Source organism: Myxocyprinus asiaticus, chromosome 25 (assembly GCF_019703515.2).
Source record: "Myxocyprinus asiaticus isolate MX2 ecotype Aquarium Trade chromosome 25, UBuf_Myxa_2, whole genome shotgun sequence".
Lineage (NCBI taxonomy): Eukaryota > Metazoa > Chordata > Actinopteri > Cypriniformes > Catostomidae > Myxocyprinus > Myxocyprinus asiaticus.
The window spans coordinates 29,208,716-29,224,572 of NC_059368.1; the positions used below are offsets into that span (position 1 = coordinate 29,208,716).

At 39.0% G+C, this 15,857-nt stretch overlaps 1 protein-coding gene across 3 annotated transcripts in view; it reads right to left on the reverse strand.

Annotated features, from left to right (window-relative positions):
* The window catches only part of LOC127416430 (trafficking protein particle complex subunit 8-like), a 90,089-nt gene that overhangs the window by 13,930 nt on the left and 60,302 nt on the right, over positions 1–15,857 (reverse strand). For all 3 annotated transcript variants that reach the window (XM_051655794.1, XM_051655795.1, XM_051655792.1), the window contains 6 exons: positions 13,011–13,444; positions 10,369–10,522; positions 8,945–9,041; positions 964–1,032; positions 713–762; positions 363–566 (listed from right to left, as the gene is read on the reverse strand). In XM_051655794.1, coding sequence (XP_051511754.1) covers positions 363–566; positions 713–762; positions 964–1,032; positions 8,945–9,041; positions 10,369–10,522; positions 13,011–13,444 — 1,008 coding nt within the window. The remainder of the gene's footprint in view (positions 1–362; positions 567–712; positions 763–963; positions 1,033–8,944; positions 9,042–10,368; positions 10,523–13,010; positions 13,445–15,857) is intronic.

Consider the following 15,857-nt stretch of genomic DNA (forward strand, 5'->3'; position numbering starts at 1 on the left):
CTGAATGTAAGAATGACCCTCACTACCAAAACGGTGTACAATAGGATTTTTTTTCCCGTTACTGCCAACCCAATAATACGCAGATTAAAATCTCGATCAACATTTTTGTGACAAGTACGGTATTGTTTCTCCAAGACACTAACGGGAATATGATGCAATAGTACATTTATATGCGCAGTTATAATCGAACAACAGGAAGTTTTTGCATAGTCAAGCTGTCATCTGTCTGTCTAAGTATCCATGACAAAATACGTAGAAGGAAGGAAGGAAGGGAGTCTTTAATGGCACAAGAAAAATGATTAATTGACAATCTCAGCTTGAATCAAACATTGAACCCACAAACATGTCAAGTATTAAGCTACCTTCCAGAGGACGATGATGTCAAGCTCTACTTCGCTGCATTTTCTGACGATACTCGTCACAGCATCGTCAGTCACGCTTTGTGCCGTGAGGCTCTGTCTCCGCATCTGACTAGCACCACCTGAGGCCACACCACCTCTCTTGGGCTCAAAAGGCAGACCTCTTCGGAAGAAAAAGTCAGCACATGGAGTGGTAGAGCTGACAATCTAAAGAAAGAGAAATATGAGAGAGAAATATTTTGGGAATGGATCGCCAGAACCAAACAAAGACCACATTCACAATGGTAACACTTGATTTTAAGTATCCATGAATGAATCCATTCTTGGTAGTGACGATAAGAAGACTTGCTCACTTGTTCGTTGCCAAGGTTGAGATCGGCGAAGGTGTATTTTTCTGCTGCAACTGAGGTAATTTATACATTGAGAAAAACAAACAAACGGATGTTTTAACAAATGCAGTTTGCAGCGTTTTGACCACTGCTGGCTCTAACATAAAGCTATGTGAAAAACAGCAGTGATAAACAGATACCTACATGTGATATAGGGTGCTAACTGAGATATGATTAGATAAAGGCTTTGTGGATGTGTGTATTGGAAGCCCCACCTTCCTCTGTTCTGCATCGGGTGGCTCTGAAACACAGCTTCCCCCTTTCCCTGCTGGCCAGCTTAGAGTCTGTAAGCATGAGATGCAACAACGGAGGATGATTGTTCTTTTAATTATTTTCAGAAAAGCTTTCTTTTTGGTGCTGGTGCAGGCCAGTGTTCGCTTTGACTCGTGGATGTGGAATTTCAGTGCATCAAAATGCATTTATGAAAGCATTTTTATTTTTATTTTTTTCAAAAGTAGACCATATAAGAAAGACTAAAATAGCATTTTGCTATCCTTGCTCCATATTTCAGAATCTGTTTTCCATGTTGTTGTTGTTTTATTTTATACATTTTTTATTTGAATTTATTTTTGCTTCAAAGGGCAAGTTTTAATTAGGCACTAAGAATCTACATCAGGCCAGGCTCCCATCATGAAAAACAGATTCAGAAAGTGAACCATGGTCCTTGCCAAAACACACTTGGTCCTCACACGTCTTATAGCTGACATATAACATGACAGTTTTGATTATGTGGATGTTTGAATGCGATCTGAAAGTTGCTGCAGAAGGTATGATTTTTTTTTGCTTGTTCCTGACATAAAAGTACTATATGGCTTTAGAAGACTTGGAATATTGTATACAAGTTGCACGGACTACTTTCCAGAGTTTGTTTACAGTTAAAGGTCCCACTTTATGGACCAAATCTTGATTTTTTTCCCTGATTATTATTGGGATTTTGGTTGCCCAGTAAACCACATCTGGGATTTTATTAATTTTGACCTTGTAGCCTCTATGGCCCTATTCGGACAGGATTAGTTTCCCGAGCATATGCCAGTAAAGTAATTATTACTGGTGACATCAGTAACTTGAGAAACAGCAATAGTTAAAGGGCTTACAGGCTGGACAGCATGTCAATTTGCACAGGATTAGTATAACCAGGGGTTATTTTTACCAGGCATTTTATAGTAGGTAAAAGACGCCACAATCTTTACCGACGTGGAAATGTGCAGTACAGAAAAAGTCAGAAAAAATAACTGACATGACCGATTTGCAGTTCTTATTATTACATTACCACATGTTCCCATGTAAAACTTTTACCATCCAAATAGGACTTATGCCTGTGAACATCATAGTACGGAAAGACAGGCATAATGGAACTCGAAGTATAATAAGCACAAGTGTTCACGAATCCCACTCTCATAAATGTCATATGCTGTTCCCCCCATAATAAATGCTGGGGCCACTGTGGCAAACCTGCTTGCTCTCAATTCCTCCCATGTTTACAAATTTTTCCCCATTCTAAGGCTTGGAAAGATGGTTTATCTGGCATCCTCTGCTGTTGATACATTCAGAGTGACCCCTTGTTATACTTACCCGATCGAATTCGGCCGTAACCAAGGGTCTCGGGACAGGCATAACGGAATTTGAAATATACTAAGCACAAGTGATCACAAATCACTCTTTCATAAATGTCACATGCTGTTCCCCCCAAAAATAAGGTGGGGCTTGCTCTCAATTCCCTCCATGTTCACACATTCTTCCCCGTTCCAAGCTAGGGAAGATGGTTTATATGGCATTCTCTGCTGTAAATACATCCAGAGTGACCTCTTTTTATAATTGCCTGAACAAATTCAGCATTTGTCCCCATGGCCAAGGGTTTCGGGACAGGCATAACAGAACTCAATACAATAAGCACAGGTGCTCTTCTCAAATGTTCATACATTCTTTCCCTTTCAAAACACCAGGAAAGAGATTTTTCTGTAAACGTTCCTGCTGTAAGTACACTTCAGGACGACAGTCATTATACCTAAAAAGAAGGCAAACACTGTTAAATCAATCAGTCACAATGATGGAGGCACCAGGGCTTCCCTCCACTGTGCCGCTGATTGCAAGGCGGCTGCCAAAGGTAAGCTAAGAGCGCCATCTAGTGGTTACTCATTGCGCTGCAATAGAGAATCATGCATCATGCCTCTGTCTGCCCTACGACTCGGCGGCAGTTACAAGGTGTTCCGAATTGGGTAATCTGAACGAGAGAGGTGTGTGTTTTTTTTCGTTTATTTATTTATTTATTTATTTATTTATTTTTCACAGTATAATGTCAAAAGTGCAGCCGGGGGACTGGTTTGTGACAATAGATTTGAAGGATGCTTATTTCCACATTAAAATTACGCCAAGGCACAGGCCTTTACTCGTGCTGCATTTGGGGGTAAAGCGAACCAATTTTGCGTCCTGCTTTATGGACTTGCGTTAGGCACCTTGTATGTTCACAAGATGCATAGATGCAGCACTGACGTTGAATCTGGGGGCTGATCTCCTGTGCAGACAGGCTCTTATGCTTGGAGAATAGACATTCCACCTGCAGACTGTAGAACAAACCTGGATGAGGTTCAGCAGAGTGGACCTGTTTACTTCAAGCGAGACGTCACACTGTCCCCTCTGGTTTTCCCTCTCACCCCCGGCACTGCTGGGCATCGATGCGCTGGCGCATCAGTGGCCGACAGCGCATTTTTACGCATTTCCACCGATCAACCTGCTGCACTCGGTTGAGGAGGTTTTCTCAGAGGGTTCAGGAGGTTTGTGTTCGGCTTCTGTTAGTGGCGCTGTATTGGCCATCTCAAGTAAGGTTTTTGACCCTGTTCTCTCTCCTGGAGAGAATGCCTTGGGAGATTCAAGTCAGAATAGACATGTTGTCTCAGGATTGGGGCAGCATTTGACACCCCCGGCCTGAGTTATGGAAATTGTGAGTTTGGGCCCTCAACAGGGCCCTCTTTTAAATGATATCAACCACAGAGAGGGATATACCATCATCTTAAATGCTAGAACCCTTACAGGTTACATATGTTTAAATGGCATATTTTTGCCTCTTGGTGTGTAGTGCGGAGTGAGGATCCAGTCCACTGCCCAGTTGGTTCAGTGCTGGATTTATTTGCAAGAGCATTTTGGGGCCAGGGTTACCCCAGCAATGCTTAAAGTTTACGTGGCCACTTTAGCGGCTGAGCATGTGCTAGTGAATGGCGTTTCTATTGGAAGACATTCGCTTGTCTCTGATTTTATGTGCGGAGCACACAGGCTTAGATCTTTTTGTCCCGTCCGCATCCCTTTATGGGATTTATCTATGGTGTTACAGTTGCTCTCTGCTGCTCTGTTCGAGCCTTTAACATCAGTTTCTGATACATTTCTGACTCTTAAAATGGCCCTGTTATTAACATTGGCCCTGTCAATCAATCCTTTGTGCATGGATTTTGCACCAGGGTTATCTTAAGTCATGCTAAGACTTCTTTTGAGCTATTTGCCTAAAGTCATCTTTACGCTTCGCTCGCAGATTACTAATTTGCAGTCCATTTCTCCTCCACCATTTGAGTCGGAGGAGCATAAGAAGCTACATATGCTATGCCCAGTACTGGCTCTGCGGGTTAATGTTGACCAAAATAGCCAATGGCGTAAGTCAGAACAGTTGTTTGTGTGCTTTGGTGGCCGCAACAGAGGTGTTTCGGTGTCCGAGCAGAGACTGTCTCATTGGATTGTGGATGCAAACTCGAGTACTTGGTTTGCCTTCGCCTCTGGGTATTCAAGCCCATTCTACGAAGAGCATGGCATCCTCATGAGCAGTGGCTTGAAGTGTGTCCTTGGAAGACATTTGTATGGCAGCAGGATGGTCCTTTCCACATACTTTTGTTAGATTTTATAATTTGGACGAGTGTTTGTCTCCTGCTTCCCAAGTTTTCTCTGTTGGATCAGGAGTTCATTTTTGAAATTTCTATTTCTGTAGCTCGCTTGTGCACCGCTGTAAGTTTGCCACACAGGCTTTGAGAGTTGGCAGCTACTGTTCGCATGGCGTGATGGTATCTCGTCCCAATTGCATCATTACGCAACGTCGATGTTTCCTTGAAAGAAAACGTCTTAGTTACGAACGTAACCTTAGTTCCCTGAGAGGTAACGAGACATTGCGTAGCTGGCCATACTCTCTAGTTGCTGCATAGGCTCGTGCTTTTTACAGAAAATCTGGCGAGATGGCTCCAAGTGCTCGCCTATATAGAGCTGTGACGTGACTCCCTATGGGCATTGCTTAAGCACCATTTGCCAATAAATTGTCATGATTGTATACAGGCTTCAGACCACTTTAGACCACTGACGTAGTACTAATTGCGTCATTACACAATGTCTCATTCCCTCTCAGTGAACCACGGTTATGTTCGTAACAGATGTTTTAAGCTCTCTGGCCCTTTAAAATTTCAATGTAAACGCCCACTTTTATGTTGGCTAACTTCGTGCAGTCCCTCAAAATCAGCCACATTTTAAACTCAATTTGAAGAAAATTGACAAGTTTCACATAATTTATAAAACTACATTTCAGGGTTAACACATAACGTACACCAAACACATTTCATCTGAATTTTTCAAAATGTTCACTCAAGCACAGCAACTATCAAACAGTCATGACATTTGAAACATCCTTGAATTAAACTGTTTACTCACAGGTCTTGTAGTGTTTAACTGCCCCATCTTTCAATAACAATTCCTTTGCAAAGCTTGAATCATACTGTGACTGGTTGAATAAAATCTGCACTGATTATGAGCCCAAAAACACATACAATCCATGCTGAAATGTTCTGAATACGCAAACTTAATACAATCCATGGTGATGTTGGGTGATTCTACCGGCTTCAACAGGCCAAAGCAGAGACACTGGTCTTCACATCTCGCATCTTTCCATGTTTTTTTTTGTTTTGTTTTTTTACACACAGGACTGCATGTGTTTCTCCCAGTCTGTGGCAGCAGCCGAATGAGACATGTTTTTAAAAGTTACGCTTGTACTGCTCTTAAAACACGGTGCACATAGCCGGAAATGCATCAAAACGATCAAAGACATAGACATTGAGTGAATGTTTACAAAACACCAACAACTAAATATAGCACAGGTGGGTGCAAAAACGGTCCAGGATGCCTTCAAAACAAGAAACAACGCAGCTAAATGAAATACAACTCTAAAAAGGAGACCTCCGTTCTAACTTGACATTGTGTCATTTAAAAGTGGCGTGAGATGAATGATAACAGTCAAAGCTGTTTATCTAGTGTAGAAAAAATCCAGATAGGCACATGAAGATGTCCTGTGTAAGTCTCCTTTGGATGAATCTCCCATGACCGGCCCTGTCTCCTCTTCACCTGTCTGACTGACTGTGAGCAGTGGGTAGGGCCAAGGGTGCAATGATGAAAAATAGGCATTGATGTCTTGCTGAAGAGGAGGTGTATATGCAGATAAATTTGGTCCTTGTGACGTCACAAGTTCCACAAATTCCAAACAGGTTGTTTCAACAGCCTGGATTAAATAAATGCTCTTTTTCTATTAAGGAAGAAGTTTTCAGTTCTGAAAATTACAGTATGATTTTATAGTTCAATGGCCTCTTATATGTCAAAAGATCAAGGAAAATTTGATTCCTCATGTCATGACCCCTTTAACAAGACTTTTTCTTAAGGTGTGAAAGACATCATTTGCTGGTAGCTTGAGGTCCCTACCAAACTCTCTCTTTTTCTCTCCTTAAGGTTTATTTCCCTCCATGCATTCAGACCAAGTAATACATTCAAATCACTGATTTAAGAACTCACAAAAGACGATACAGACTAAACATAAATACTGCTAAACAAAACCAGCCGCTGGGCTTCTTTGACAGACAGCTGATTAATGTTTTGAGTTCTCGCATTTAACAAGCAGATACTGATTCATCCTGGGAAATGTGGCACTTGGTTAAATGTATTGCTGTGCACTCATGATAGGGCTCAACAATAAGGATGGTCTGCTGGTGAGGTGCCAGTGCGAGAGCGCTTTGAGCCAGCTGACAGAACTGCAACTTGCCTATTGGGTCAATGCTGTATTGACATGAAGTCTAAAATTCATTGATCATGTGTTTTTTTTAATCTTAAACGTACTTTAACATTTGGTTTTTTTGTTATGTACTGAACATTGCTGTTGTTGCAAATTTAGCTAATTTAAAATTGTCAGCACGGTACAATTATCCAGCTGACTGGTGAGGCTATGTCGAAATTGCAAGAATGATTTGTAGTCTTGGAAGCATCAGTGAGAATGGGTCATTGCTTTACAGTAAAAGTGTATTTATGAATTTATACCTGCCACAGAATTCCATTATAATATAACTGAATAATGTATTATTATGTACTATTATTTCATAATAGTATAATTATTAATACTCTAATTATCATTTATAATCAAATATGAATGGTATTATTAAAAATTATAAATAAATAGTCATAGCAACAGTGGCAGTTCTGCAGATGGAAACGCCTTGTTGATGAGAGAGGTCAACAGAGAATGGCCAGACTGGTTCGAACTGTCTACGGTAACTCAGATAACCACTCTGTACAACTGCAGGTTGGCGCTGTTTTGGTGGCATGAGGGGGACCTACACAATATTAGGCAGGTGGTTTTAATGTTGTGGTAATCGGTGTATATATTCACTCCATCTAAACCCAAACTGGTCAGTTTAAGACCCCATTAGACGAATCATGCATGCATGAAATTCACTTTACATTTTAGTCATCGACTAAATGGTGTGTGCGTGTGCCTGTATGTTTCACACTCTCAGCACAATTTCAAAGTGACCTAATTTCATCCGAGCAGCTGAGAGCTGATACATCATTCTGTGTGAGGTGTGTAAGAGCATGCGTTGCTCTCTCGCTGAAAGTATCAGCATACTGAAGGATCCATATAGATGACTCAACACAAATGCAATGTGACCCAAATTCAATAGAGCATCTAAGTGCTGCCGGCTGCAGAGCGTGTGTCTGGGTAGATATAGCTACCAGCTAAGCTTGTTACTCTGTTTTCCCTGCTGACATACGATCAAGATCCTCTCTGTCAATATTCTCAGGGCTTCGTAGATTCAAAAGATTCTGCTCGAGTCATTCATTTGGAATCGGACTGCACTGGTTGCGCCGTGTGTTTCACACTGTAGATTCAAAAGAACCGGCTGATAAGAGTAATGCATTTGGGAATCAGACTACACTTGTCACACTGTAGATTCATTATCGAGGAATTGCTGCCGTAGAAAAGAGCAGCAGGAAACACTGTGAGAGTATTTTAGTATGTTTTTCCGTCCACATCCGCAGGAAAATGCACATTCAAGAACCATTAACGGAATCGAAAGTCATGAAAATCATACGCTTCTGTTTTGTTTTTTTAAAGGGGGCTATGATGTGCCTTTTTGATTATTTTAATATGTTTTAGTAGGTTGTGTAAAGTTTTTTTTTTTTTACACAAAAATCAGTCATATATTTGTAAAACATGATCATTTTCCACCCTCATTCTGACCCTCTGTCAGAAACGCTTGGTTTTGGTGCTGCTGCTCCTTTAAGACTTGACAGTAAACGCCCACTGTTATGATTGGCTCTCTGCTCTTGATTGACCTGCTCTTTCTCGATGTCACCTCACTGCTCACCGATACTGGGTGGAGCTACTGAAGTAATTTAAAGTAGTAAGTTAAAGTAGGCTTTGGAGGCGGTCAGATGCAAATGTCTACAACAGTGTGACATCACGATGTGGAGGAAGTAGAGAACGAGTCGTTTTGACAGCTTGGTTTCAACAAATGCTCTTTTCGCAGTGAGGAGGAAGTTTTGAGTTCTGAAACTTACAGCATGTCTTTATAGTACAACGACTTCTAATATGTCAAAAGATCAAGGAAAATTTAATTCCTCATGTCATGACCCCTTTAAATTGAACCAGTTCCGAAAAAGAACCAGTTTCTCAGTTCCCAACCCTACTGTCACCAGTGTGAATATTCTGCTTAACTTTTCATGTTGCATGGAGGAAAAAAGTAATATTGGTTTAAAATGACAAAATGGTGAGCAGAAGAAAATTTCCTTTAAAGATCTGGGGCGGTATTAAAACGGTTCAGGGGGACTGACCTTGTAATTAGTGCACTGTGCGTCGTTTTGGATAAAAGTGTCAACTAAGCATGTTACCAAAACATGCTGGCAGATTCATACCTTTATCTCCAGCAGGGTTGATGCACTTGTGCAGCCTCCAATGTCTACTGCTGCTGGAAACCTGCACTATGTGGAACTCACGAACACCTGCTTCACTCTGAGAGGAGTGAGAGAGAGGAAAAAAAAGAGGATTATTTCAGATTTATTTCAATCGCTACAATCAGCACACATCTTTTCTGCCAGGAATCTGATACCAGTACATAAACTGATTGACAGTGACCATAATAAGCATTTATGACCCTGGTTGATTCCAGAGAAGCTTAGGTACAGAAGTGATAATCCTTATGTAAGTAAAGTTCAGAAGAAATTAGATTAAAGTGATCTCCACAGAGAAATCAAATCAGCCAGATCACATCAGACGGAGGGAAACCGTAAGTTACACTTTTTGAGCCATGCGTGGTATGTTTCTTTCTATATCAAAAGATTAAGGTATTAGTGGTATGTGTGCAGATATATATTCAAATTTTCTTTAGCTGAGGAAAATACAAATGTTAAGCTAATAATGGCTGAAATTATGGAAATGTGTGTTATTTTTTTCTTAACAAACCTTCAGCTAGGACTGGGTATCGCCAGTCACCTCATGATATAATATATACAATTGCGAGACAAACATTACGATACAATATATAGAAATGCATCACAATATTATAATTGGATCGCAACTGAAACTGCAGCAAACACGTAAAAGAGAACCAGCATGGCTAAATTTGGAATCGCATACTACCATGCTGTTACTACTTCAACCGTATCTATATGACCGCACTGAGAAACTGCATTCTCAAAATTTGTGTTTAAGACAAACTACTTCTATATAACTGAACTGCTGGACATGAACAGTGTATGATATTTTACATAAAAATAGTAATCCACTGCAAATGACTAATTACTTCTCTTAAAATTGTAATCAAATTACTTTACTGGTAACTCCATGGAAAGAGAAACACATTACAAATTACTTTAAAGTTACTTTCTACAACAATTTTCACAAAATTTTTGTTTGTCAAGCTCAAAATAATGTCAATATTTCCTACTTGTTCATGATCCCTGTCCCTTCAGCTGTCACAGAAACACAAACAGACATACTTATGAACATAATTCATAATGTATTCTACACAAATAGTATTGGCAATAAACCAATTTGCAAAACGTATGTTTCTAAACAATGTTCCCAAACATTCCTTCCACCAAAAACAGACAGTCCCACCCGAATCTCCGCCACTGCTTGTGGCAATTTCGCTATTTAAAACTTAACAGGACACTCAAACAGAATTTGTTATGATAGTGCCATAGAGTCACAGTGTTTACTTTTTTCAGGGGAAACTTCCCTACAAATGGCTTACTTACAGTTGCCACTGAGCATTAAAATAGGATAGGAAACAGTATTTTAACATTACAGGCAGCGGCTTTAAAGTAAAAAAGCTCACCGTGTTAATGTTCTCCACGTCTACCAAGACCAGCATGCTGCCGTTCTTCTCATCCCTCTCTCTACTGTGCAGCGTGTTACTCCGGCAGGCCGTGGCTCTGACGCTGAGAGAGCGGCTGGCGCAGATGAAAGCCGTGTGACGAAGAACCCTGTGACTAAATGTATCGGAGAGAACGAAGATGAACTCCAAATGATGCTACAAGCCAATTGTCCCTCTTTAAACGCCAGACAGTACATGAAAGCACATGTGATTATTTTCAATATATCAACCACTTAGCGCAAAACTACTCAGAATCACAGTCGCTGAAAGAGAAAGAAAATATTGTTTATCATGAATGAATAAAGAAGACTATGAACAAACACTCTTTTATACTTAAATTGTATATTTATATAGCGCTGAAAAAGCAGTAGTTATTTCAGTGAATTCTTCACAGGGGCTATATGTAAGGCAGTTGTGTCCTTGTGAAATTGCTTTTTATCTGTATATTTAGAGCTGGACATTTTGTAAACAGCACAGTTTATCGCTTTTGTAAATACAGGGCTCAACATTAAGCATTGTCATGTACTTGTCAGAGTAAAAAAAGTAACTTGTCCGGAGAGAAAAAAAGGGACATTTAAGTTAAATGCTCAAGTAACATGTCAAAGTTTATGTTGTATATTTCTCTAAAATTATGACAGATGGCCAACCTATTAGTGTACCTATGCAATCAACTCTGTTCTCTGTGACAGAAATGTAAACTGCACTGCGTAGGGGAGGAGGCTGTTGTTATATGATAATTATTTTATGTTACGTATGGTAGTCAAATAAAGGAAAGCCTCCATCACCACCATTGACAGCAGGGGTGCTCACACTTCTGTGGAATGAGATCTGCTTTTTCATCATGTTATTACAGCAAGATCTACCATGTACAATAAAGGCTATACATTATCAAAATACCAAAATATCAGTAGTCTGTAGTGAAATTTTATGATTCTCAATACCAGCTTCAACACCACAACAAATAATAACACTAAGTAATATGTTGATTATGGAAGAATGGTTTCAAGTTCTTAAGTAATTATTCAAGACTGTAAACAGTCAATAATAAAATAACAATAAAAAAACAGCAAATGAACAGAAATAGATAAAAAAAATAATAGAACAAAAAATACAAATTAAGAAAATTCAGTGATTTTTTAACAGCTTTAACAGTTTTTAACAGCAATAGGCTATCAAGCATTCAAGTAAACATTCAGAATGAAATGCAACATAAAACTACAACTGTTCTTTACTGTATTATTATAATACATCAGTACTTTTCAAAGCTACTAAAGTTACTCAGTCAAGAGCAGTGAGTGTTTTCTTGTTATGGTTGTTTGATTATTATAATGACACACTAGACAGCAGCAGGTCTATTAGCACACATTTACACTTACAAGTCTGACATTTTAATGCAAATCCACTTGTTTCTCCACTGTTTACGTTCACTTTAGACATCACTCTCTGTGTTTACATGAATACCTCACCAAGACAGGCATTTTCGGAACACACGCACATATTCAGCACACACACATACGCCGCCTGTCAGTCAAACAGGGCGCAGCTGTTACTAGATCACTAGCGAATTATAAAATGACGTGCTCTGTATTACTTTCAACAGCAGAATAAGAACTTTGCAATAAGTGACACAGGCCAAGGCTATCACAAATATAGGCAGTAATTTTTTCATTATTGTCATCAGACACACACAGCTGTGTTTCACGTGATTTTTTTACGTGTTTCAAGTCCCGCAGGCTTCCAGATTGGGCTCCACAGACACTTCCGCTACTCAACCCGGTTTCTCTCGATCGCACCACAAACTATTTGAATTCTACGGAGTTGAGTTTTTTTACCTTAAAGCGCTATGGAGGAAGTCAAGCATCTCAAACGGCGAGAGAGCCTGACATTCTAACCAACATTTTCATTATATCATTATTGTGATATAAAATTAGTGATATAAGATTTTGGTCATGTCGCCCACCCCTAGTCCTCACAATGCAAGTCAACAGGGTCCAAAACTTTGAAGCTCCAAAAAGCATATAAAGGCAGCATAAAAGTAATCCATACCACTCCAGTGGTTAAATCAATATCTTCAGAAGTGATATGATAGTTGTCGGTGAGAAACAGATCAATATTGAAGTCCTTTTGTACTATGGTAAAGTGTTACCATCAGCTGTAATAGGCTATTTCAATCTGCAGGCAAAAACATGGTGCTTTTACATTTAAAGGTAAAAGTGTCTCTCAAATTATTAGTCTGCCATACTGTAAATGCTATACAAGTATATATCTGCTCAGCCAACCTTCCCTAATATTCATGTAACTGGATTGAAGCAACAGACATTAGGACTGCTACCACCATATATACAAGTGTAGTCTCTCAGTTGTGTTTAATTTCTCTATTAAAATGCAAACTGAAAAGAAAAGGCTCTTCTTTAATTCATCCTTCCAATTTCATGCAGGTCCTCGAAAAATTAATAAAAGCCACGCAATATTTTCCAAACGTATAATTCACTGTATGCACTCAATGACGCTACCCTTACCTGAAGAAACCTTTTCAAACATATCTTATTAATTCTATTGTCAATTCAAGTATTCCATTATTCTTCCAAACAAATGGCATGTACCTGATTTTAGTGCTCTTCTCCGTGCTTTCATAGTAGAACAGGAAGTTGATCTCATGGACCCCCTCTCGGTCAGGCCCTCTGAGCCACAGAGGAATCTGTAACGCCTCGCCTGGTCCCAGCACACCACCCGTTAAGGGAATGTCCGCTACCGCTGCTCTGTCGCCGCTGGTGACCCCAAATGCCGCGGGTGACACAAGTGTCACTGCTGCCACAGAGGGGGGTGTGGCCACAGTCTTATATGCGGAGCAGTGCTCTGCCGCTGTAGGGGTCACTGGGGTGAGGTCAGATGTGGCACTCCCGAATGTGAAGAACTCCGGGTGCGTGGACGCCACCCGTAGGCCAGATAGAGGGACTGCGCTTACATTCACAAATTCTACCCATGCCTTTCGAATCTCACCACACAGCAAACCAGTGGGGAAGTTAATGAAAAACACCTTGGTGGAAGAAGGAAAAAGACAGTTAATCTTACAGAACCAAATCTTTGACTATCGGCATTAAATGTTGTTTGCATTGCAGACATATTCTAGCCAAGAACCATCTGACTGTATATGAAGATGCCACCTGATATGTAAAGTGACAAACCGAGGTTAATTTTTCTTTACATAACATTAAGGGAGAATATATACCACATACCATTAATGGCCCATCTAATGCATGCTGTACCCAAAAATGGCAATATATAAAATCACCAGATGAGGTTAAATAAGGAATAAGGTTTATTATAATTTACAAGACGTGAAGTTGGAGACACCAAGTATGTGCTGACGGGGCACGTTTCTATACATTCTCATTTTTCTTTTTTGGCCTCGCTTTCATTTAGAACACTAATCAAAATAACAAAATTGCATTGAAGTGAGGATAAAAAAATGGATGAAGATTGGGTGGTTTCACATATAGTCCATTTTAAATGAACCAAACCCTGTTTAAGTGAACCAGACAGGGAACCAGCTGCAAATTACCTCAGTGCTTTTAGTGTTCACAGTGTAAGTGAACTTAAAAGAGGACCCAGTGTCTTTTTCGGTCCTCTAAGCATTTTTTTGACCTTTGTTTTTCAAACCACAATTCCTTAAGAACTCAGACCCCATGGCAGTCATGATTATATGTAAATTTGTCTAACAAGAAATTGTCATACATATAATTGTGATTATGATGATAAATGGTCATACTTCATAAGATGTATGTGTGCTTAATACACATACTCCTTAAAGGGATAGTTCACCCAAAAATGTAAATTCTCTCATAATTTACTCACCCTCATGCCATCCCAGATGTGAATGACTTTCTTTCTTCAGCAGAACACAAAGATTTTATAAAAATATCTCCATAAAATCACAAAGGAAACATAAAAGTATTCCATACAAATCCAGTGTTTAAATCCATATCTTTAGAATCAATATAATAGGTGTGGGTGAAAAACAGAACAATATTTAACCCTTGTGTGACCTTCGGGACATTTTTGCCTTTTTCATTTTTGTTTTTTCGATTATTTTAGCTGTGTTAATGCCAGCGGCATAAATTTAGCCAAAGGTGTGTATTTTTGGGGGAATTTTGATATTTCAACCTCAGTTCCTATAATACATCTATAATACACTGTGTACACAAAATAGTTACACTCAGGACCTTAAAGACAAAAATGTCCCCATTGAAACTCATTAAACAAATTTGATTCCAGTGCCACTAAAGCATAAATCATGAATTCTAGGATATTATGCTTTCATTCTGGAGCCATGGCTTCAAAATCTTAATTTTTTTTATTTTCCACCAGATGGGACCATTTTTCCCATGTTTAGCCTATGGAGCAAATACATGCTTTTTTCCTATTTTCTGTTTGCTGTATTATAGAAAACTGCAGGCCAATTGAATAAATGATGCAGCTAAATTGTGTGTATGTGTTGGTATGGATGTCAGAGTGTGCTTTTTTGTGTGTATTGAGAAATGTGTGTGTGTGTGTGTGTGTGTGTGTGTATAAAAAAAACAATAGTGGCATTATGTAAACAAATTGGCATTTAAAGGGTTAAAATCCTGAAAATGAATGAATATTTGATAGTTATGATCAGGACTGATGTTGGTTAAAAAACTCATTAACAGTGTAAAATATTATTAATATATAATATTATTATGGCAGTTTTTTGACGTGGACATTTTTGTCCTGTAACTTATTTTTTTATTGACGCACAAGTGTTAAGTCATTTTTTACTCTAAATCTCCACTTTAACTTTCAGATGTGAAAGTGAAACTAAACAGGCACCATGTGACTTCCAGATGTAAAAGTGAAAGTGGAGATTTAGAGTAAAAAAAATCACTTACATTTTGATCAGTTTCTCACCAATAACTATTATATTGCTTCTGAAGAAATGGATTTAACCTAGGGCTGGGCGATATGGCAAAAAATTAAATCTCGATTTTTAGCAAACTTATGGACGATTCAAGATTCCATTTTCTCAACTTTTAAATATACTCCAACATGATTCAAATGGCATGTTCTTTCTTAGAATGCACGGCAACCCAGTCAGGGAAATCCAACTTCATTTCATTATAAGAAACAAAGGTGTGCAAGAAAAATTTACAAATGCACCACAGGGGGACGTTGTCAACAGAGTGTAAATGTAAAATAAATTACAATCTGATAAAAACCAGATGTTCAAAAATAAGAGAATAAGAAAACTGCAAAATAATTCTTAGCCAGTGTAGGTATTCTTTTTATCTAAACCATGTCTACCTAGAAAGTTATCTAGAAATCAATATCTATAAATTGTCAAGTTTATCTAGAAAGTACTCATTGTATATCAAACAATTTGTGTGTATATTCATAAACCCTTAGAGATAGAGCTGCGCCCTCTAGTGGTT